This window comes from Conger conger, chromosome 15, assembly GCF_963514075.1.
Source record: "Conger conger chromosome 15, fConCon1.1, whole genome shotgun sequence".
NCBI classification, from domain to species: domain Eukaryota; kingdom Metazoa; phylum Chordata; class Actinopteri; order Anguilliformes; family Congridae; genus Conger; species Conger conger.
Genome location: NC_083774.1, coordinates 32,293,722 through 32,315,632, shown reverse-complemented (window position 1 = coordinate 32,315,632; position 21,911 = coordinate 32,293,722). Strand labels below are relative to the sequence as shown.

Sequence of the window (21,911 nt, the reverse complement as noted above, 5' to 3'; positions counted from 1 at the left end):
TACACACACTCACACACAAACGGCGACTGGGTGCCATTGCAAGGCACCAACCAGCTCGTCAGGGGGTTAGGTGTCTTGCTCAGGGACATTTCGACACACCCAGGGCGGGATCGAACCGGCAACCCTCCGACTGCCACACGGATCGCTCTTGTCACCCCATTGCAATTTACGAGTTCCGTAAACTAAAACTGTAACTTGTACGTTTCGAATCGATAGAACATCATGCATAGTTGAGAGACAGACAGAAGATATTCCCTGCAGAAGTCTCTTGGGGCAAGATAAAAAGTGTCACAACGGACCCCGATCTCCCCTACGTCATCGGATGTCACTTCAGTATTTGAGTACACTCTGCAGTACGTAAATTCTCTCTCTCTCTCTCTCTCTCTCTCTCTCTCTCTCTCTCTCTCTCTCTCTCTCTCTCTCTCTCTCTCTCTCTCTCTCTCTCTCTCTCTCTCTCTCTCTCTCTCTCTCTCTCTCTCTCTCTCACACACACACACACACACACACACACAGGTATCTATAAACGTATAAATTTCAAATCCCAAGCCTATTACCGCGTGACATTTTCCTGTTTTATTGGTTCAGAATGTACCTCTCGAAATCCTCTGTTGCTCCCAACACATACAAACCCCTATCGACCAACCCTGACCTGAGATAATAGTTATGGCTGATCAAATGGCAATTAATTATACACAGCCCACGTAATTAATTAATCACTTAAGTGCTTAACTGACATGGGCGCGATAAGAGACACCGTGGCACAATACTTTGAGAGAGAAGGATTCGCTGAAGGTCATAGCCCACTCCTGGCCTTTATGAACGGTACAAAAAGCTGGACTACTGTACATACAGGCGACGTTACATAATAGGTGGTGAGAGAGGTTATTTTGTCAAGCAGTGCATACGTAGCCTATACGTGGAGTTTTGATTTATGACACACGAAGAAATGCGAACAGAAATCGTTTAATGTCAGCAAAGTGCTCAATGATGCACATATTTTTAGTCAGCGTTTTCTTGTTTGGAAACGCCTCGTCCCGCTGTTCCTGAGGACAGATGGCGTCCCGTTCAAAACGACTGTAAGAACGGAACCGGGTAATACACCAGCACACGTCAAGCAATGCGCCCGCGCACTGTGGCACCTCAGTGTTTTCCATTTAACGGCAGAGTGGAAGTTTACACAAAAGAATGACAATCCTGTTAAATAATAATACAAATTCTTCATGTACATGCAAGTAAAAGTGACCCTTCAAAGAATAATTTAGTGGCCACAGTCACTGCAAGCGAAAAGTACTAAATGAGGATTACTTTTTAAAAAATCACCTTGTTGCGTTTCTAAATGCTTATATCCCGGCGATTTAACCATATACCCGCATTCTTAAGAAACCAAATGTGACTACAGTTGTTCAAGATTCATTTATTTCCAGGAACACCATTACACAGCAAGAGAGCGTCTCAGCTCGGGGGCTACCCGCCTGTAACACTGAGCGCGGGATGGAAGACTGTCGACGCTCACGGCGAGATGCGGCACTAACAAAGGTGTTCAGTCTGCTTTGAATCAGGCTCGATTGGAAAGCAGCCGATCCGAACCGTTCGCTCGATTTACTGCGCGTAGATAAACCGTCAGGTGATATACCGATGGCTTCCGCGTAAAAAAAAAACCCCAGGTGCGTTTGGAGTATAAAATGCGTGTGGAATGAGGAAATGCTTCACTGCAGGCTGTATGTCTGTTTGACATCTCTGACGCTGAGCGAGACGAGCAGGGCCCTGGGGTCCTTCCGGTTCTTGCGCACCGCTATCCTCCCGTTCAACTCCTCGCCTGCGGAAAGAAGGAGAGAGGCAGTCAGAGGCGACAAGGGCCACAAACTTCTTCCCGCTTGACAGTAATACATTTTACACGAACAATCCCTCACTTCACCAAAAAAACGTATACTCAGGTGCTCTATGCACCTTAAATATGGAAAACATCAATATAAATCTGTAAAAAATCTGTAAAAATCATTTTAAATCGCTTTATTTGTTTCGCAGCCAACTCTCTCTTAGCCCTCCTATATGTTCGGATTTTATGACCGGTTTTACATTCGGGGTCAAATTGAGGCCAACAGTTGAAATAAACACATAAATATTGTAAGTGAGGAATTTTGACACGTAGTGTGTCGCCAAATGACTCGGCTTTTATCCATGAATATGAAAATCTGTGAGAAACATCTAATTTTAGAGCATATGCAACAGTAAGTTAAAGTCGAGAAACCTGTATGGGAAAGTGCCAGAACGACATCCGAGAAAGAAAATAAAAAGGTTGTATATTATCTTACATTTTATACAGTTACTGAGGTTCGAAATAACACCGCACAACACATCCGAATGCCAAGTTTGTACAGGATTTCACATAGCATTATGTTTATTGCATTTTTACTACTTAATCCCACCAAATTTGAAAATGCGAAAAATCATACAGTATTAATATAAAAAGGGTCAACTGGTTTTTAAGAGAGGTCAAACACTGAGTGGGGTCAAATTGACCCCAAACATAATAGGAGGGTTAAATAAATCCCGCAATGCACCACTCATTCTTTCATCCTCTGCCGAATTCAGCAAAATGCATTTGAAAATCACATTGTTGTATGTTCTTCAAAGGCTATTCTGTAAAAAAAACAGTGCTTTCGCTGCAAATTAAACTGAAACACATTGTAAAGGCACTTACTTGGCTTCAGCATTATGTAAAAAAAAAAATAATAATAAAAAATATTTAAAAACCACAGAAAATTACTGAACTGATAAACTGTAACAACCTTACCAGGGTCAGTTGTATTAGTGGGAGGGTAGTTTGGAAATTAGTAATTCTTTAAAAATATTTAAATATATATTTGCATTATAAATGTATTCACATTATTGCGTTGTCAAATATGCACGAGTAATATGCAGCGCTAGGGCAGATAACTGAACTAATATCCTCTGATGTTCGCACAAGTAATACGGTCTGCTTTGCACGAGCTTGGCTCTTCAATATGCATACATGCTAAAGTGGTAGGCAAGAAACAAAGTGATATATTCTCCAAGTCAGTGAACTTGCCCTTTATTATAAATATTTACACTGTTGCGATAAGATTGAAGAGCCGATGAGATTAAATCACAAGCCTTGCTCTGCCAGAGAGATTACTCTAAGAATCGCTCACAACCAACCGCCAGGTCTCTTTCCCGGCTTGCTGGCGGAAAAATGCGCATGCACAGAGCCTATCCAGATGGTAATGGAAGCCCATATGATTACAATAGAGGCGACGCCTGCTAGCAAGGAGATAATATAGGAGATAATTAGTTTGATTAACTGCACGTTTGATTGCTGGGGTAAATGAATGTTTACTCATTCGGCAAACAAACCCTTTTTTCCGCCACACGTTTCGTATTCAATTCGCGGAGGTTACGGCGGGACAAAGGAATATGCTGACCGCGGCATTCTTCTGCTCCGCTCCTATTGGTCGGTGCAGTCGATGCCTTCGGACGTCTAAAGCATGCCTGTCACGTAGCCGGAGCGTGAAAACAAGTGAAGCGGGCCGATAACATGCTTGTCCTCCAGGATTGTTCGTGCGCAGGGAAAGCGAAACGCAGGGACCATTTTTTTAAAATGATGGAGCCTCCAGGAGACGAAGTGTGGGCTGCTTTTACGCGGTCACACTGCTGATCCTGCTAGTGATGTAGGCATGTAATTAAGCAAACCGGTGGGTGTGCTTGAACCGAATTCGACGGGGTGTCTTAGTTGAATAACTTTGTGTATTAAAGCCGTGTGTATGCGAGTGGCTCTCATTGCCAGCATAAATAACAATCATGACAGCCCCCAAAAGACAAAACAAGCAGAAAAATAACCAAGGGTTGTCCTTGAGTTCCACTTCTAAGCTGAGAGGAAAGCATATTTCAAAGCACCAGATCAGGAGAGAACGCTGGGAAGATGCTGGTCGCTGGTAGGCTCTGTAAACAGAATTTTCCATGCAATGCTAAGAATTGCTGGCAGTACAGCCTCTTGAAACGGCCAGGAATTTATCCCGGCAAGCCAGAATATTTCGCACACCCTGATAAAATAGCCCTTAGCTTCCTCCGTTTCTTTAATTAATATGCAGAGCATAGACCAGCGGTAGCCAATACTTTCTAGTCCACTTGCCAGCTTCGCCAACTCTATACGGAGGAACAAACGGAAAAAAAGAACCCTGCATAAATCACAGACACGTTTCATTAACGGGCCGACATTAAACCCAATCAGCCTGCTTCGCACGAGCGCTGGCTGTAATAGATAGACTCCGGAGAGCACTGTTTCCAAAACAATCCGTGTGTCTCTCCACCTACCGTAGCGCTGTCGCAGGGCAGTTAGCGGGACAGAGAATGAACCGCGACCCTTAATCCACTGTCCGTCATAGCTGCTGGGGCGACTTGTGGGCCCCCTGAACCACAGAAGCCCCATTGTCCCATAAATCACTGTCGCACGGCCAGTGGGGTGAACGATGCGTCTGTAGGGCGCCACCCATTCCCTCCCACTGCGAGCAGTGCTCCCAAAAACGTGGAGCGGCATTGCAACTTTGCCACTGGGGAGATGCGGTGGACAACTTATGTTTCCACCGATTAACCTGGCTCGCTTAGCTGTGTGCGGCAACGCGAATTTACCTGCAGATTAGATTCCTGACAACTTGTACCACAAAGCAAGAAAAGTCTCCAGCCCTAATTCACCAGCGCAGCAATACATGTCGCTGAATTAGAAAGCTTTCAGGGGCCCTGTCACTGGTTAGGGCCCAAGAGAGTATCTCAACAACCCCCCCCCCCCCCACCCCAAGGTCTGTAATCGCAATCCCCCCCCCCCCCCCCCCCCCCCCCCCCCTCCCCAGTCCACAAGCTTTTTAACAGCCACAGAGCCTGGCCTGGTTTTAACAGGGCTACAGAGCCTGGCCTGGTTTCAACAGGGCTACAGAGTCTGGCCTGGTTTCAACAGGGCTACAGAGTCTGGCCTGGTTTCAACAGGGCTACAGAGTCTGGCCTGGTTTCAACAGGGCTACAGAGTCTGGCCTGGTTTCAACAGGGCTACAGAGTCTGGCCTGGTTTCAACAGGGCTACAGAGTCTGGCCTGGTTTCAACAGGGCTACAGAGTCTGGCCTGGATTCAACAGGAACACAGAGTCAGGTTTGACCTTCAAGCAACCCCACTGCTGGTTGTACAGAGGTAAGCCAGCCCGGGAAGAAGCCATAACGGGGTTTAGGGTGTACGTTTGAAGCCACAGATTCAAAATACAGCTCTGCTCAGCCTTGTTTTTGGCAAAGTGATCCATGCAAAGTGTTCTACGGCCAATTCCCCTCAACTCCCATGTATCCTCCAGTCACATTCCAGCACACAGCAGCAAACCCAGAGAAGCAACCTGTAACAGCGTTTAACAGCATAATAAATTATAAAAAAGCTTTTCTTTTACTATCCTGCTGCTTATTAAAATATCTCTGGCTAGTTCACATGAATCAAAGAAAAAACTAAAACTACAATGTTAAACCCATTTAATTCAGTTTCAGAGTTCTCATATTGCACACTACAGGAGGACTTGGTACTAGTAATTTGGACTTACTGTGAATTGAAAATGGCATTTATAGTTAAACCAATCAGCAGTATGACCATTTAGTGGGCTGCCAATCAGAGAAGTGAATGGAGAAGCCATGTCAGACCTCCAAGGACTTAAGTTTCCAAAAGAAATACTTCCCCTCAAAATGAAAATTGTGAAATTTGATTATTGTATTAGTTTATATGCTTGAAAAAAGTGTACATGTTTAAGACCTCCAGGAAGAGGCAGGGACATGCCAATGTGATATAATCATGAAACCTGTATTGCGTTTCTTTAAGTACTGCGATTCAATATCAGATTTTTTTTTTGCTGTTTTGTTTCACTTTTTTGAACACTGGACCATGGAGAACGATACATTTATCTAATTTTCAAAGACAATGCATATCAAAAGCGGTTCAGATTTCGACCACTAGATGGTCAAGACTCTGTAAACATTCTGGCTGCAGAGATATATTTTTACCATTGCTATATCTCTTGGGCACAATCTAGTACAGGGCTACACAACAAGGGCTGATCAATTTCAGGATTTTGTGCTCTTGATTATGTAATTAGATCAACTATATGTTCAGCTGAATATGACATTTGTAGAAGCACCAGCTAAAGTCGCAGACTGCAAGTTGTATCCTAAAGATTTTACAGTACAGAAGTGAACCAGCGTAGTTTATACAATTATCAGAAAACTAAAACTAAGGTAATTGGGTTGGAACAAAGACCAGCAGACGGGCCAGCCCTCCGGGGTTGTGCACCCCTGATCCACAACTGCGCCAGATGTGACGAGTAACTGTCAATCAAAGTCCGGCACCAGCTGTGCATGAAGCATGCTGCTGACAGTAACCGCTCCACTGCCGGACTCTGGAGCCAAGAGAACCAGCAGCGCCATTATCAGCTGCCGGGCGAATCGCTGCATTGACCAGTACTGCTGTAGGACTGAGCCCTAACCCACGCTATTACCAGCTGCTGCCTCCTGTTCCCGCTGGCCGAAGCAGCAAACTGTCTGAAGGACAAGCTCTAGCACTAGCATATGCTAAGCACACGCTAGCGCACTGTAAGCAGGAACAGATGTAGGGCCGTGAACCAGCTCCAGGTTAATCACTAATCACGCTTCCATTTCACACGGGCAACAGACACTGCTCAAACAACTCAAAACACACGTTTCAGCTCAAAAACCATCATTTCTTGTTATGATATGTTATGATATTTCTATGGTATATTTTGTGTTGTATATGTGTGTCTGAAAAGGCCATCTAGGGACAAGCATTGGAAATTCACATATGGTAAATGGTTGGCATTTATATAGCGCCTTTATACAAAGCGCTGTACAATTGGTGCTTCTCATTCACCCATTCGTACACACACTCACACACCAATGGCGATTGGCTGCCATGCAAGGCACCAACCAGCTCGTCAGGAGCATTTGGGGGTTAGAGACACTATGACACGTCCTGGGTGGGATCGAACCGGCGACCCTCCGACTGATTGATAGTTTGGTACGTGCTGAGCTTGAAAATGACTTGTTCAAAAAGATTCAGGGCTTAAAGCGGGAAAGAATTCTGTGCCTGAAATGTATTGTTCACAATAATCTGAAAAGGTGGTGGCTGACAGAGGCCTCTTTTTAATAGATTTTTTTTTTTAAATCCAACGTTAGTTATGGCACCATACCTGACAAGTTTAAGCCCTGAAGATTTGTTGGTTCTACTTAGGACAACACTATTGAGTACCCTTTTCTGCCTTCCTGTGAATAAACAGTTGTGCGCACGAACGCCTCAAACTCCCATCCTGACAAACAAAACAACAGGAGAATTTGGCGTGCTAATGGCGAAAAACTTTGAACTACTGGTTTTGCCTCTTAGGAAAACAGAGGATGCAAGTCTGATGAACTCAGACTTGCATGACTCATTTGGAGTTGAGTATTTGCAGACTAGCTAGCTGCATAACTTAGAAAAAAGGGTAATGCAAATTCTGGTGAATAGATAAGAATGATGGCTCAGCTCAATCTTAAAACCACACCGAAGAAAGCCTTGCACTGGTTGAGGGATTTGCTGCACAACCGGTGTCATTAACCTTTTCGAATAAAAACATGCAAAAACTTCAACAGCAAAGAAGACCATGGAGCAGAGCGCCAATGCAGGCAAAGATGGAGCCGGCCCAGAGCGAGGCTGGGAGGCCCTTTCTGCAGCCGGCTCACTGTCCGTTGTCCTTGGTTTGTTTGGCTTTCCTTCCTCGACAATACTCTGATGTCAGATTGCAGTCCTGCTTCTCACATACATCGGTGAATTATGGTTACGGCGAAGCTGGGCACAGAAGCGCGCTCTTGGTGCTGCTCAGTGAAGGTGTGCTGAAATTCATCGCCGCTCAGCCCACTGTTATTAATGGGACAGATCCGAAAAGATAGCCATCCCATGATTCAAGCTGACTGTGTGTATCAGCGTGTAGCCACAGTTCATCAGTCAGGAGAAGAGCGTCTGACAAGTGATTCTAATTTAATTTGTAATGCAATGCCGTGTACGTCAGTGCGGGTTTGTGCATTGTGTTCAGAGCGGATCGAGGGTGCGGGGCGCTTACGGACCTGTCTGAACGGGAATGGGGTTCTCCAGGAGGAAGACGGTCTGTTTCCAGTGGGTCTTGGTGCACTGCGGCCCGGTGGAGAACGTCACCTGCGATTCAAACGATTGTGTATCAGCGGCGCTTACGAAAGCTGTTGAGATGACAAGGGGCTAATGCATCATGCTTCGCCGTTTGCAAGTCAGGGAAAAATTGCTTGGGGCTAAAGCTAGAAAACATGGAACATAATTGGGCTCTATTAAAGGAAACATGGCTGCTTACCTTGTTCTCGCAGTTCTTGTCAAAGAATATGTCAAAGTAACCCACGATAGCCTGAAACCAACAAAAGAGAGAGTTGCTGAAATGGGGTGTTTGCAGTAAAACTTTACCTACTGCCTAACGTACTACAGAGTGGTCATTCGGCTGGGAGTTGCATACTCATATTTAGGTTGGTTCGATGATTGCAGTTAGGTGTTTTTACTCAAGTACAGTGGTTGTACTGTGGAGTAAGATGTTTGTACCATAGTAAGATGTTTGTACCATAGTAAGATAATTGTACCATAGTAAGATGTTTGTACCATAGTAAGATGATTGTACCATAGTAAGATGTTTGTACCATAGTAAGATGATTGTACCATAGTAAGATGATTGTATTGTAGTAAGATGATTGTAATGTGGAGTAAGATGATTGTACCATAGTAAGATGATTGTACTGTAGTTACAGTAGGTGATTTTACTATTTTGGCACACTTTACTATTTTTGCAGCCCATTTGAAAAGGGGAACATGTTAGAAAACAACCTGCATCTTAAATTTTCAGACCTTCAGAAACAAATACAACTGAAAGTTCTAGAAAGAGACATCACATTTTCGAACCAATGAAATTACAGAACAAAGAACAATGAAATTCAAAACCACACCTGTAAAATTGCTCTGCTCCCACATAAATGCGCTGTACATGCTTACAAGTACCGAGGATCGGCTAAGAAATAAAGGCAAACGATGAATGTAACGTACATGGTAAGGCGTTTGGGGGTGCAGCATACAGATTTGAGAAGGAAGAAAAACCAGGTAACTTCTCTGTGTTGTGTGCCCCGGAAAAAAGGAATAACGTGGTCAATCCCAGGGGCCTGCTTGTAGTGGCAATGGTGCGGAACTAATGGCTTTTAATCCTGACACAGCTGACGAAACATGAAAGCCTCTTGGAGACAAAGAGAATGATTTCCAATGGAAGGACGCTCAGTGAAACCCAGTGAAAGAACAACAGAAATCTAATTTTAAACTTCCGCTGACCCGTTTGTAAGGGATCACATGGAATGTTCCGCATTTCGGGAACTGGGACTGATTAGAGTACTGCGAAACAAGTGCCTCCAATTTGTTTTCACAATTAGCCCATTCAACATACTTATGTTTTCAAATGTATTTATTATTTATTCTTTTTCACAACATACAAGCTACAATAAACTAGTGCTGTTTCCAATGTGCCAGATTCTGTAGAAAATGGTATCATATCAAGATTTCCCAAATATAATAACAATAGAAGACTCAATTGAAATTAAGAACCTCCAAAATAAATAAATAAATAAATAAAGGTCCAGGGCAAAAAGGTATGCTGGTATACTTAAATGTGGTTGTTGTAATTATGATACGATTCAAGACAGTATTTTATTTATTTTACAAATAAAACAACCCAAAACTATATAGAACAAGTTAATTAAATGTAACTAATCCCATATAGTTTACAGACTAGCCATTGTTTTTATACTGGAAGAACTAAAAGAAAATTGAAAGAACAAGTTGCATAAGTTAAGGATGCAATTGCAATCAAGTATCTAATGACCAAACACTCTAAACTACCAACTGAGTAATCACACATTATTAAAAGTTTCAGCTGATTAAAGAATTCTCGGGGAGGTGACAGACTCCAACTCATTTTGCAGAAATACATTTTTGTTATTAAAATTCAGGCTTATGAAGAATCCTTGTTGAAATGAGCAGATTGGCTTCATTTTCATCAAGATATTTCAGGAGGTGTTTCCAATATGGTTATTGTGTATCTTTGGGGTGTAATTTTGCCCCATGTCATGAACTGCTAATGTGGAAAAAAGGCACAACTTCAAAACAATGCAATATAATATATATTTGGTTTTAATGCATTTAGGATGGCCTGTACAGTGTGAAATTATGAAAATGCTACTCATTCCTTGCACAAATTGACTGTCGTCTAACCGCTTAAGGAACCATGTGCTTTGGTCTCCTGGGTTACCATCTGAGGAGGAAGTTACACGCAGGCTATAGTCCCGTGTCCCAAGTTCATTTCGGATAAACCAGGTGAACAAAGGCTTTTTAACCCTCCCCGGCCCAGGGTTTTTTTGCGCTCATAGATTTTCTTTTTTTCATGGTACAATTTTCCCCGCATTTTGGAAATCCACAGTCCTTTTCACTGCAAGGGTCCAATGAACCAAATACATTGTAGTTTCTATTTCTAAAAAGCGACAATAACCTGTATCCACGCACAAACAGAAACATTTTCACTTTCAGGGGAGACCAGGATTAGGCCTGTGGTCAAAATGGTTCAAGAATAGGGTGGGTATACATTTTGGGTATGAATTCTGGGTATGTCACTCTTAAGCTTGTGTTAAGAAAAGGGGGTGAGATACTTTAACTTTAACTGAAGGGGTTAACTTCAGACCTTTAAATTTTTTTGGATATGCTAGATTCATTAAAGCTTCCTTTAGTTTTTTTACACACATGAACCATAGATTCCAAGACCACTTTACTTACAGTAACGGTTCCTTCATTGCATTACATTACATTATTGACCTTTGGCAGACGCTCTTATCCAGAGCAACTTACAGTTGATTAGACTAGACAGGAGACAATCCTCTCCTGGAGCAGTGCAGGGTTAAGGGCTTTGCTCATGGGCCCAACGGTTGTGCGGATCTTAATGTGGCTACACCGGGGATCAAACCACCAACCTTGCGGGTCCCAGTGAGGATCTAAAGGAGAGTCAATCTCCAGGAACAGGGTTGGGCAGCCCAGCTCTAGCTGCTGAATGAGGTGTGAGGGACAGTAGATCTCCAGGAACAGGGTTGGGCAGCCCTGCTCTAGCTGTTGAATGAGATGTGCTTTGTTAGAGAGCTGGATACTCTCTAGTTTGTCGGTAAGTGGACAGTCCAGATGGGCTAAATGGCCTGTCCTCCTCGTCTTGTATTCTAAATGCCTCATGTTCTTCATCATCCCTGCATTATTGCCAGTGTATACGTTTCCAGCGCCACCTACAGCTGCCTGGTGCACGTTTGCTTTTTGCTGTTGTGATCTTTGTATCTTTAGACCGCAGGAACATGAAGTCCAGCTAGACAGATTATTATATTATCTCTGTTGGATTATCTCTGCAGCACTGCAGAGAGTTCCTTCACCTCTGATGAGCATCTTGGTGCATACGAGGCTGCAGACCTCAGGAACAGGAAGTCCTGCTCAATAGATTATTATATCATCTCTGTTGGATTATCTCTGCAGCACTGCAGAGAGTTCCTTCACCTCTGATGAGCATCTTGGTGCATACGAGGCTGCAGACCTCAGGAACAGGGAGTCCTGCTCAATAGATTATTATATTATCTCTGTTGGATTATCTCTGCAGCACTGCAGAGAGTTCCTTCACCTCTGATGAGCATCTTGGTGCATACGAGGCTGCAGACCTCAGGAACAGGGAGTCCTGCTCAATAGATTATTATATTATCTCTGTTGGATTATCTCTGCAGGACTGCAGAGAGTTCCTTCACCTCTGTGATGAGCATCTAGGTGCATACGAGGCTGCAGACCGTAGGAACAGGAAGTCCTGCGTTGGATTATCTCTGCAGCACCTCCTCCAACACAGCAGCACATCAGCTTTTATCAATACGGACAGTTCAGAGCGGGAAAAGCCACTCGGAGCAAAATTGAAAAACATGTCAGCCGAATTTAATTAAGTAATGCAATGATCGTTACAGAACATTTAACAGGCATCCAATTTGCAAAATTAGTCTTAATTGTTTGTCAGACGAGCAAATTCCCTGTTATCTGCACCGGCGACCACCTTCTTTTTGTCACCAATGACAAGAGCTTAGGGGCAAAACTTTGTGGCACTTTACACCATGTTTTTGATGGATAACTATTTTTCCAAAGAAAATAATGAAAAGAAATAAAGACTTAAAAGTGAATTAATTCTGCAAAGGTCTCTTTTCTTCTTAAAAAAATATGTTCCTGAAAACAGGAACAGTACATACCAGAAAAATAATAACAATTTTGAAGCTATTTTGAACACTTGGTATTGAATCCCATGGACAGGAATAGTTTGTAATGTGTTTGTGTTTGGGGATATTCGTCGTCCTTCACAATATCAGGATCAGAATTTTGGTGAATATACTATATGCACCGTACACATTTTTCTCTCAAGGAAGCCTATCTCTAGGATGAGTCCCTGAGGAGTGAAATTACTTTTAAGGAGGTAAACCAAAAAAGGAATAATAAAATATTGACATTTTAAATGAGCCTATCATAAACAATGACACAAACAGGTCTAGTAATTGTTGTCTTAGATTACTGCATCACTGTCATTTTGATTTAACCTCCTAAGACCCACACTCTTTTTTGGTATGCATTTTTAATTTCTCTTTGCTATTTGGGCTTATTGGGACCTGATAAGTATAAAAACTAAGCATTGTCGTTTGACATGATGTAGTTTTTGAGGTATCCACGTATGTGTACATCGGGCCCCAGTTGAGCAGAATTAAGTATTATGGTTGTACAGCCCAAAATTTGGAGTCCACGCATGTGTACGCCAGGTCTTAGGAGGTTAATGCTAGTTTAAAACAAGAGACTGTCTCGTCTAGACCACAGGGACAGTCTCATTGTACACTGTGTAGGACAGCTAAGGATCTTGGCCCCTATGGCCACTCGCTGGTGAGGGTGATGCGATGAACTCTGCCCCCTCCAAAATCCCAGGTTTGGACGGCCAGGTAGGCCATTGGTTTAGCAGCAGGATGACCAATCCCATTAATCCAATCACAAAAAGCATGAATGCTGTGAAAAAATTAATTGGGTACATATGGGTGCTGATAAACCCCCCCCCAAAAATAAGCATTACTTAATGCACAGAAATAGAAGTTAATGACCTTTTGTAAGGGACCACTCCAAAGAAAAAGCCAATTTCAGGGCTTCGTCAACAGTGCCTAATACGATTAAACTATTACACTCCAGGAAGACTGAGAAAGTCTCAGGCCTTATCTCACTGGGGACACAATTAGATCCATGTTAATCGAAGAGAACAAAATGTCTGCTGAAGAACCGCAAATGAGGACTAAGTACCTTGCGCCTTCTATATATATATATATATATATATATTCATTTTATTTTATTTTATTTTTTTAACAGGCACACCGTTGCCACAAAGGCATAAAGAAATAAACATTGAGGGGGAGAAAGAATAAAAACTATAATTTTATTGCGTTTAGCCTTCAACCTGAAATCTGTGGAAGATAAATAATGAAGGCGAAATTCAGTGGTACCACAAAGGAGACGAGGAAACACAAAATGGGGGGGGGGGGGCGGGGATGGAGCACAGTTCATGGGAAAGAGGGAATTAATAATTATCATCACCGCTCACGTCAACAGGGAGCAATTCATCATTTTTCCCCCCGTTGCCGGTATCATGTCGGAACAGCGTGTGGCTGAGCCAGATACAATTACTGGGCCGGCCGTGGCGGTGTGCGGATAATGTGCTTTTGATGGGGTTTACTCGAGCGTGGAGGCTGCGCGCACTCCGGCCTCGTGGGAAGGTTAGAGGGCTCCCTCTCCCTCCGCCGGCGCTGCCGCACGTCCGAAGCCCCCGACGCGCATTATTATCCAAACACCGGCCGTGCCGCCAGGGCCGCGCGTCACCATTCATTCAGAGCTCCGTCGTGTTCACAAAAAATACATATTACGCAATAGGCACGGCAACACACCTCGCGATGAAGCAGCTAATAGCGTCTGAAGTGGATGAATTGCACGTTTCGTGTTAGTGTTAATTGCTTTTTCAGAACACGTTTTTAACTCTGTATGCGTGAATACTGAGGGAACAATCGCGAGTTATGGAGATTGGCAAATACCATCAGTATGCTTTGAAAGAAAACACGGGATCTAAGCTTTTTTTAAACAATAGCAAACATATTACCAATTTTCATGAGTGTCATCTGCTTATGTTTACTGAGGAGAAAATGCACACAAAGCAGGCAGGTAAACTCTATCCCAGTAGGAGTTCACAGAGCCTATTAAAGCAGTGAAATTTAATTTGAGCCACACAGCACTCCTCCAGGACCTTGGCCACCACAGCCTTCACATCACTTTTCAGCACGGTAATGCACCATACGTGGCTTCATTTCAGAGTCAATACAGTGCCACGGATTTGCCCCCCTTCCTCGATTATTTGTCATTTGTCTCACTGAATTATGACTGCAGCACACATTCTATTTGAAATTAAACAGTGAACGTGAAGTTAACATGCGACTGTCAGCTTAAATTTGAGGGCATCCATTTCCAGTGACCCATGTAGGAATTACAGCCTACATAGTTCCGCCATTTTGGACCAAACGCCATTGCTCATTGGTCCAATTAGTTTTGATATCCCTAAAACAGAGGGACTGAAAAGGTATAAAAAGGACTGCAATCCCTGCATGGATGATAGGATATTGATGGAAATGCCCTTACATGAAAGCTCACAGTATGTATTTTAACCCCTTAATGATGCCTGCATGAAGTCCACAGACAACACCAGACGCCTCGCGCCTTCCCTGGAGACCTGTACGGCGGCCTTCTTCAGTTTGTGTGTTTCAGGAGATGCACGCCTTCAGTCTAGTCTTCAGCTCGTAAAATCGGATTCAGGTGGGGTTGTTGACTTGGCCTGTCAACAACATTCAACTTTTTGGTCTGAAAAAACTCCTTGGTCATTGTCCTGCTACAAGGTGAAGCTCTCTAGTGTTGAGGGATTTGGTTGGATCTGAGCAGATAAGATGTTTCTATAAATGTTCTCATATTGCTTACTTGAGCAGGTAAGATGCTTCTGTACACTTCAGAATTCATTTTGTTTCTGATCTGTCAGACTGGGTTGTTCTTCATTACGGAGGGAGTTCATCTTCGGCCTACCAGGCCAGTTGCAATTACTGAGCTCACCAGTCTTTCTTCATATTATGTTCCAGACAGTTTCTGATGGTTTGGCTATTCATATGCTTGCCCTCACATTCAAGACCTTGGAATAAGCCTGTATGTCACATTTTCAAAATGTTCCCGATAAAATCCTGCACAGAAAGAAATGTAATGAACTAACTTTCACGTGTGACCCTCGTAACAAGACGAAACGAGATTCACCGTTACAAGACTCCCTCGGTTCGAAACTGGTTAGCCGGCAGCACTGCCGACGGTAACCGTGCCGACAGGACGTCGTGGAGGGGAGGAGTCACCGCGACTCCGCCGCTCGACGGGGAAAGAGCCGCTCGCCGTACATCCGCCCAATAAAGACCCAGGGCCCCGCTGTTCATTTAATGCAAGGTTAGGCAGGCCGAGAAGACGGATGGACTGTCAGCCGCAAACGGAAAGCGCCCGTTCAATCACGGCCGCCGGGCTGGAGTCTCGAGCGCCGCGCGTCAATAACGCGGCGTGATACACCACGAAATACACGACAGGGTCCCCTCCTCAACCGCATCTATCAACTCCATCTAACAGGTACGAGTAAACAAGAGCGGGAAACTCCAGTGTTTTTAATGACGCTTTCATACCTTCCGCCAAGCGAGCGGACGAGGGAAAGGGAACGGGCGGAGAGGAGGGGAGAAAGAGTTTCAGATGCCATTAAACCCAGGCAACACTTAACAACCAAAGGGTATGGCAGATAATAACCTAATATTGATTAATCCATAAAACCAATACCGGCATTAGGAGTTCATGCTTCGAAAAACAGACCGCGCAAGAGTTATTGCTCCTGAATCTCCGCTGGGCTACGTTCGACTTTGTTCGCAGATACCAGAACGTGAAATATCGGCATAAGAAAGTAATTTCATGTAAGCTCTGAGCACAAAAGTAAAACTAGAATGAAGTGTTTGCTTTTTTTAGAATCAAAAATCGCAGACTGGAAATGGCCAGCATTACGCAGAGCCTGTAATTAATCTTGGGGTCTGACAGCTTTGATTAGCCGGATAATGATGAGGGTGGAGACGGTGGCCCACTTACTGTGCACAGAGTGTTGTGGGTAATCTTTAAGCAGAAGTCCGTTTCAAACTCCAACTCCGACACGCAAACCGCGTTGCAGTCAATGGTCTGTGGGAAGATAGCCAGAGAACACAGCGTGAATGCTGGGATTGTGTGCCTGTCGGTGTGTGTGTGCGTGCGTGTCTGTGCATATGTGTGCGTGCGTCTGTGTGTGCATGTCTGTGCATGTGTGCGTGTGTGAGTGTGTGAGTGCGTGTGTCTGTGTTTGTGTGCGTGCATGTGTGTACAGTATGTGTGTGCGTGTCTCTGTGTGCGTGTGTGTGCGTGCCTGTGTGTCTGTGCGCGTGTGTGCGTCTGCATATGTGTGTGCGAGTGTGTGGGCGTGTCTATGCATGTGTGTGTGCATGTCTGTGTGCGTGTGTGAGTACGTGTATAATATGCGTGTGTCTGTGTGCACATACGTGTGTGCGTGTACAGTATGTGTGTGCACGTGCATGCGTGTACAGTATGTGTGTGTGTGCATGCGTGTACAGTATGCGTGTGTGTACAGTATGTGTGTGCACGTGCATGCGTGTACAGTATGTGTGTGTGTGCATGCGTGTACAGTATGCGTGTGTGTACAGTATGTGTGTGCGTGTGTGTGTGTACAGTATGTGTGTGCACGTGCATGCGTGTACAGTATGAGTGTGCATGTGCATGCGTGTACAATATGTGTGTGTGTGCATGCGTGTACAGTATGCGTGTGTGTACAGTATGTGTGTGCGTGTGCGCGTGCATGCGTGTACAGTATGTGTGTGCGTGTGCATGCATGTACAGTATGTGTGTGCGTGTGCATGCGTGTACAATATGTGTGTGTGTGCATGCGTGTACAGCATGTGCGTGTGTGTGTACAGTATGTGTGTGCATGTGTGTGCGTGTGTGTGTGCGTGCATGCGTGTACAGTATGTGTGTGCGTGTGCATGCGTGTTCAGCATGTATGTGTGTGTGTACAGTATGTGTGTGCGTGTGCATGCGTGTTCAGCATGTATGTGTGTGTGTACAGTATGTGTGTGCGTGTGCGTGTGTACAGTATGTGTGTGCGTGTGCGCGTGCGTGTGCGTATACAGTCAATGTCCTGTCCTCGGGGTCAAGTGAGAGGAAGTGTTTCAAAATTAGAACGCCTTTAAACGTCCTTGTTTTCTGCAGCTCTGGATACGATGGTAAATGGAGGCAATGTAACACAAAGCATTTAAACTGTGTGTGTGTGTGTGTGTGTGTACAGTAGGTACACGTGCAAGTGTGTATGTGTGTGAGTGCGTGCATGTGTGTGTGCAAGTACAATTCCGGTGTATACAGTGCGTGAGTGTGCATGTGTGTGAGTCTGTGTGTGTACAGTATGCGTTTGCATGTGCATGTGTGTGTATGTACATAATAATAACAATAATAGTGGACACCATCTTATTTCCCCTTACAATAGGAAAGCATGGAAATAAATATTTTCTTGTGCTACCATTAAATTTCTAGTGTGTTTGGAATGGTATTGCTTTGAAAGTTGCTCTAGATAAGACAGTCTGTTCATGTACTGTAATATTGATGCCGGAAAATAAAAAGTATTTTCTTTTATTTCTCCTTTATTTAACCAGGTGAGTCCCCGTGAGATGGTTATCAACCAGGAGCAGGATCACCGAGTTAGCTGGAGTAAAACCCAGAACAGCTCTTGTTACTTCAGTCTATGTTCCAGTTTTATGGAGGTTCCAGGTTTTACTAACTTATCTAGCTAAGGTACATGACTGGCACTCCGTTGGTGGTTCAATCCCCGGTGTAGCCACGACAAGACCCGCACAGTCGTTGGGCCCTTGAGCAGGGCCTTTAACCCTGCATTGCTCCAGGGGAGGATTGTCTCCTGTCGACTGTCGAGTCGCTTTGGATAGAAGCATCAGCGAAAAAACAGATTATTATGATACACCCAGACGCCCGTTAAAGGCGCAGCTTCATCTCAGGAGTGTCCAATGTGCCTGGAAGGGCCAGTGTGGGCAGATTCTCCTGACTGAGGTCTCGACTGAAGAGCGTGTTGGGTTAGCGAGCTGAACGAGCGGAGCTAGCGCCGCGCTAAGGCCGGTCGGCCCGGGCGTGGCCGGAGCGTTACCCTGACGACGGCGGGATCGGAGATCAGCGTTCCCGAGTCCAGCACCTCCACGGCCGCCTCCGGCACCACCGCCCTCTTCATGCAGGCCATGCCGAATCCGTACACGTCGTCCCAGAATGCAATGCGCTCGCGGTGCCTGCGCTCGTCGCCCACGGCAGCCAGACTGAGGGAGCAGGAGTCGGGGTACACTGTGGAGGGGGGGGGTCACATGATGAGAATCTGACGCGCTTGCGTCCCGCAGAACCCACACAACACAGTTTTCTTCACATTTACATTGAATTCCACCATAGCAGGATGGGCAAGCGCAAGGATCTAAGGGACTTTGGCCTGGGCTGTGATGGCTAGATTACTGGGTCAGAGCATCTCCAAAACGGCAGCTCTTGAGGGGTGTTCACAGTATGCAGTGGTTAGTACCTACTAAGTGGTCCAAGGAAGGAAGTACAACCGGAGAACCGGTGCTCACACATTATATTTATATTTTTTTCTTGGAACATTTTTTTTTTGCCATCCAAAACACCTGTATTATGGCAAAAAAGTTGAAATGCTGCAGATTTACTCTGTAACATTAAACTGTGTTAAAACAAAGTTTAGAAAGACTGGCTATTACAGTAAAACAGCCTCACCACATAGGAGTGGCTGAACAGAAGGAACCAGCGGGGAAAGGCACACTCGAATTTGACCAGGGGTGTGTAATGTCCCATCTATCAAATATCCTCATCAGTGTGCAGTTAATGGAGGTAATTATCACACAGTAAAAATAATGACTCCTGCATTCTCCTGCGTTAGTATCTCTTGGCGTGGTTGTCAGGGACAGCACAGAAGGCTGAGCGTATAGTAACCGGCAATGTGGGGGCCGGCTGGACCCAGGACCTGCCGTGGATCTACTGCCGTTACACAGACCTGCACGCAATTTTCAGAGTCATTAATTCACCTTTCATTCTGCCGGACAAACGTGGCCCTGAGTGTGATATTAGTTATGTCCACACACGCACACACACAAACACACAGACACGCACATGAACATATGCACATACAGGTGCACACACGTACCCACATGTACAGGCACACGCACATATACACACATAAACGCACGTACACGCACGTACAGGCACACACATGAACATACGCACGTACACGCAGGTACACGCAGGTACACGCAGGTGCATGCACTGACATGCACGTACACGCACGTACACGCACTGACACACACGTACACGCACGTACACGCACGTACACGCACAGAAAGGGAGGAGGGAGGAGGGAGGTCTGCAGAGCCGGCCTCCGATTCTAGAAGGTTCCGCTGAGGCGAATACGTAGCTCCCATAAACAGCCCGCAAGCTTTCAGAACCTGCATAACCGCCACTCAGTAAAAAAGTGGTCTGCTTAATGATGCCGACAGACAATCTGAAGTATATTTCATTTAAAAAATAAATAAAATTGTAAATGTTCCACACAGTGTCCGCCTACCAGCAACTCACGGTCCTCCAGGGCCAAGGACTGCTCTTTCCCACCCTCTCTCTACCTGGGAGTCACGTGTGGAGACAGACATAAGACAGTCAGTAGCACTAATTACGCAGGAGAAAATAAAACCAGGGCTGGATTTGGATTCGAGGGCCAGAATTGAGTTCTGTTCTAAATCACCCCCCACACTGCAGGTACCCCACCAAATCTCTCACAGTCCAGAAGGACCAAACAGAACCCCCTTTCTGTTCCTCTGCCATGGCAGGACCACCCTGTGTCTGTCTAAGACGTCTGCTTTGGGGGCATACTTCAGACATCATAATGGCTTCCTTGACACAACTCTGGTCCTCTTGTTGACAGACACTCATAACAGACTCCAAAAGCAATCAAAAGCCTAGAATCAAGACTAGACACTAGAAAGCTTTCTTAAACCTGCACTAAAGAAGCGATTAAATATACCTGACTATTCAGAAACCTGTAAAGCCCCAAATATTATGCCAGCCTGAAATGGGGGGATTGTATATGAAAAGGTCTGTAATTCCCACAGATCACCCGCTATGGATATAAATACCCTCAAAGCACACAGTCAGCACTTTAACCGCATATTCATTATTTCATTTTGCATCCAGTGTGCTGGACTACAGAGCCAAAGCACAAGAAATTGCGTCACTGTCCGAATACTTATGGACGGCACTGTAAATACTGTATATTGCGCATATATATAATGTAAACATTATAAATACTGTATATTGTGCACATATATAATGTAAACATTATGTCAGCTTGTTCTTGTTCAGAGATATTACCACAAGACAGTAGTCAAATAAAGTCATGAAGGCAGCAAAATATCCTCATTTATTCCCCCCCCTTCCCTCAAAAAAAGGTGTAGTATTGACCCCTGACCTCCAGCAGAAAGGAACGATAACGCTCACTGAACACGTTCAAGGACGACCGCGGTTTTCATTAAAACCGCGATCATTCAACGCTGGAAACTGAGCACACGGCGACAGCTCTGTGCCGGGCTGCACCGATTGGCCTTCGGCCCTTGGCTCTTCCCCCCCGGGGGAGGCGTGTTCGTCTCTTCCCGCGATTTGGCGGCCGGGAGGGGGCGAGTCGGGGGGGGGCTCAGGTGAGCGGGGGAAGGCGCCGATTGGCCGGAACGTGGCGGAATGCAGCTGCGGTGGATTCATGGCTTTGACACCCGCGCCCTTCTCGACTGGCCGCCCGGGACCCGTCCGTCATCCCTCCGCCCGGGTCACGTGACTCTCTGGGCCGTCGGGGAGGGCGAGAATCCCTCTTCCCGGGGCGACGCCCCACAAATCCACCGACATTTAAGGATAAAGGGAGGTTAATGTGCGGAGAGGTGCCAGGGAGGGGGAGCGGGCAGGGGGAAGAATTACACCGGGCCTGGGGGCAGGGCAGCGGGGCTCCCGTCTCAAATAAGCACCACAGAACAAGAAAAGCCAGCCTAGCATGAAGCTACCAACACACACTTTCTACACAACCACAATGAGACTACCAACACGCACTATACAACAGCCATGTGAACATCCTTTCTACACAACCACAATGAGACTACCAACACGCACTATACAACAGCCATGTGAACATCCTTTCTACACAACCACAATGAGACTACCAACACGCACTATACAACAGCCATGTGAACATCCTTTCTACACAACCACAATGAGACTACCAACACGCACTATACAACAGCCATGTGAACATCCTTTCTACACAACCACAATGAGACTACCAACACGCACTATACAATAGCCATGTAAACATCCTTTCTACACAACCACAATGAGACTACCAAAACACACTATATAACCACCATTTAAACATCCTTTCTACACAACCACAATGAGACTACCAAAACACACGATATAACCACCATTTAAACACCCTTTCTACGCAACCACAATTAAACTACCAACACGCACTATACTTAAACTAAACAGGCCACTGTAAAGATACCAGA

General features: G+C 45.0%; 1 protein-coding gene across 1 annotated transcript in view; it reads right to left on the bottom strand.

Moving 5' to 3' along the window:
- Window positions 1-1,398: 1,398 nt before the first annotated feature.
- prmt3 (protein arginine methyltransferase 3) overlaps window positions 1,399-21,911 on the bottom strand; it is a 46,072-nt gene continuing 25,559 nt past the window's right edge. Inside the window, exons 12-16 of the mRNA XM_061222244.1 lie at window positions 18,464-18,651; window positions 16,360-16,446; window positions 8,405-8,455; window positions 8,148-8,235; window positions 1,399-1,816 (exon numbers count right to left, since the gene is read on the bottom strand). Of these exons, the coding sequence (XP_061078228.1) occupies window positions 1,707-1,816; window positions 8,148-8,235; window positions 8,405-8,455; window positions 16,360-16,446; window positions 18,464-18,651 (524 nt within the window). The 3' untranslated portion in view covers window positions 1,399-1,706. The remainder of the gene's footprint in view (window positions 1,817-8,147; window positions 8,236-8,404; window positions 8,456-16,359; window positions 16,447-18,463; window positions 18,652-21,911) is intronic.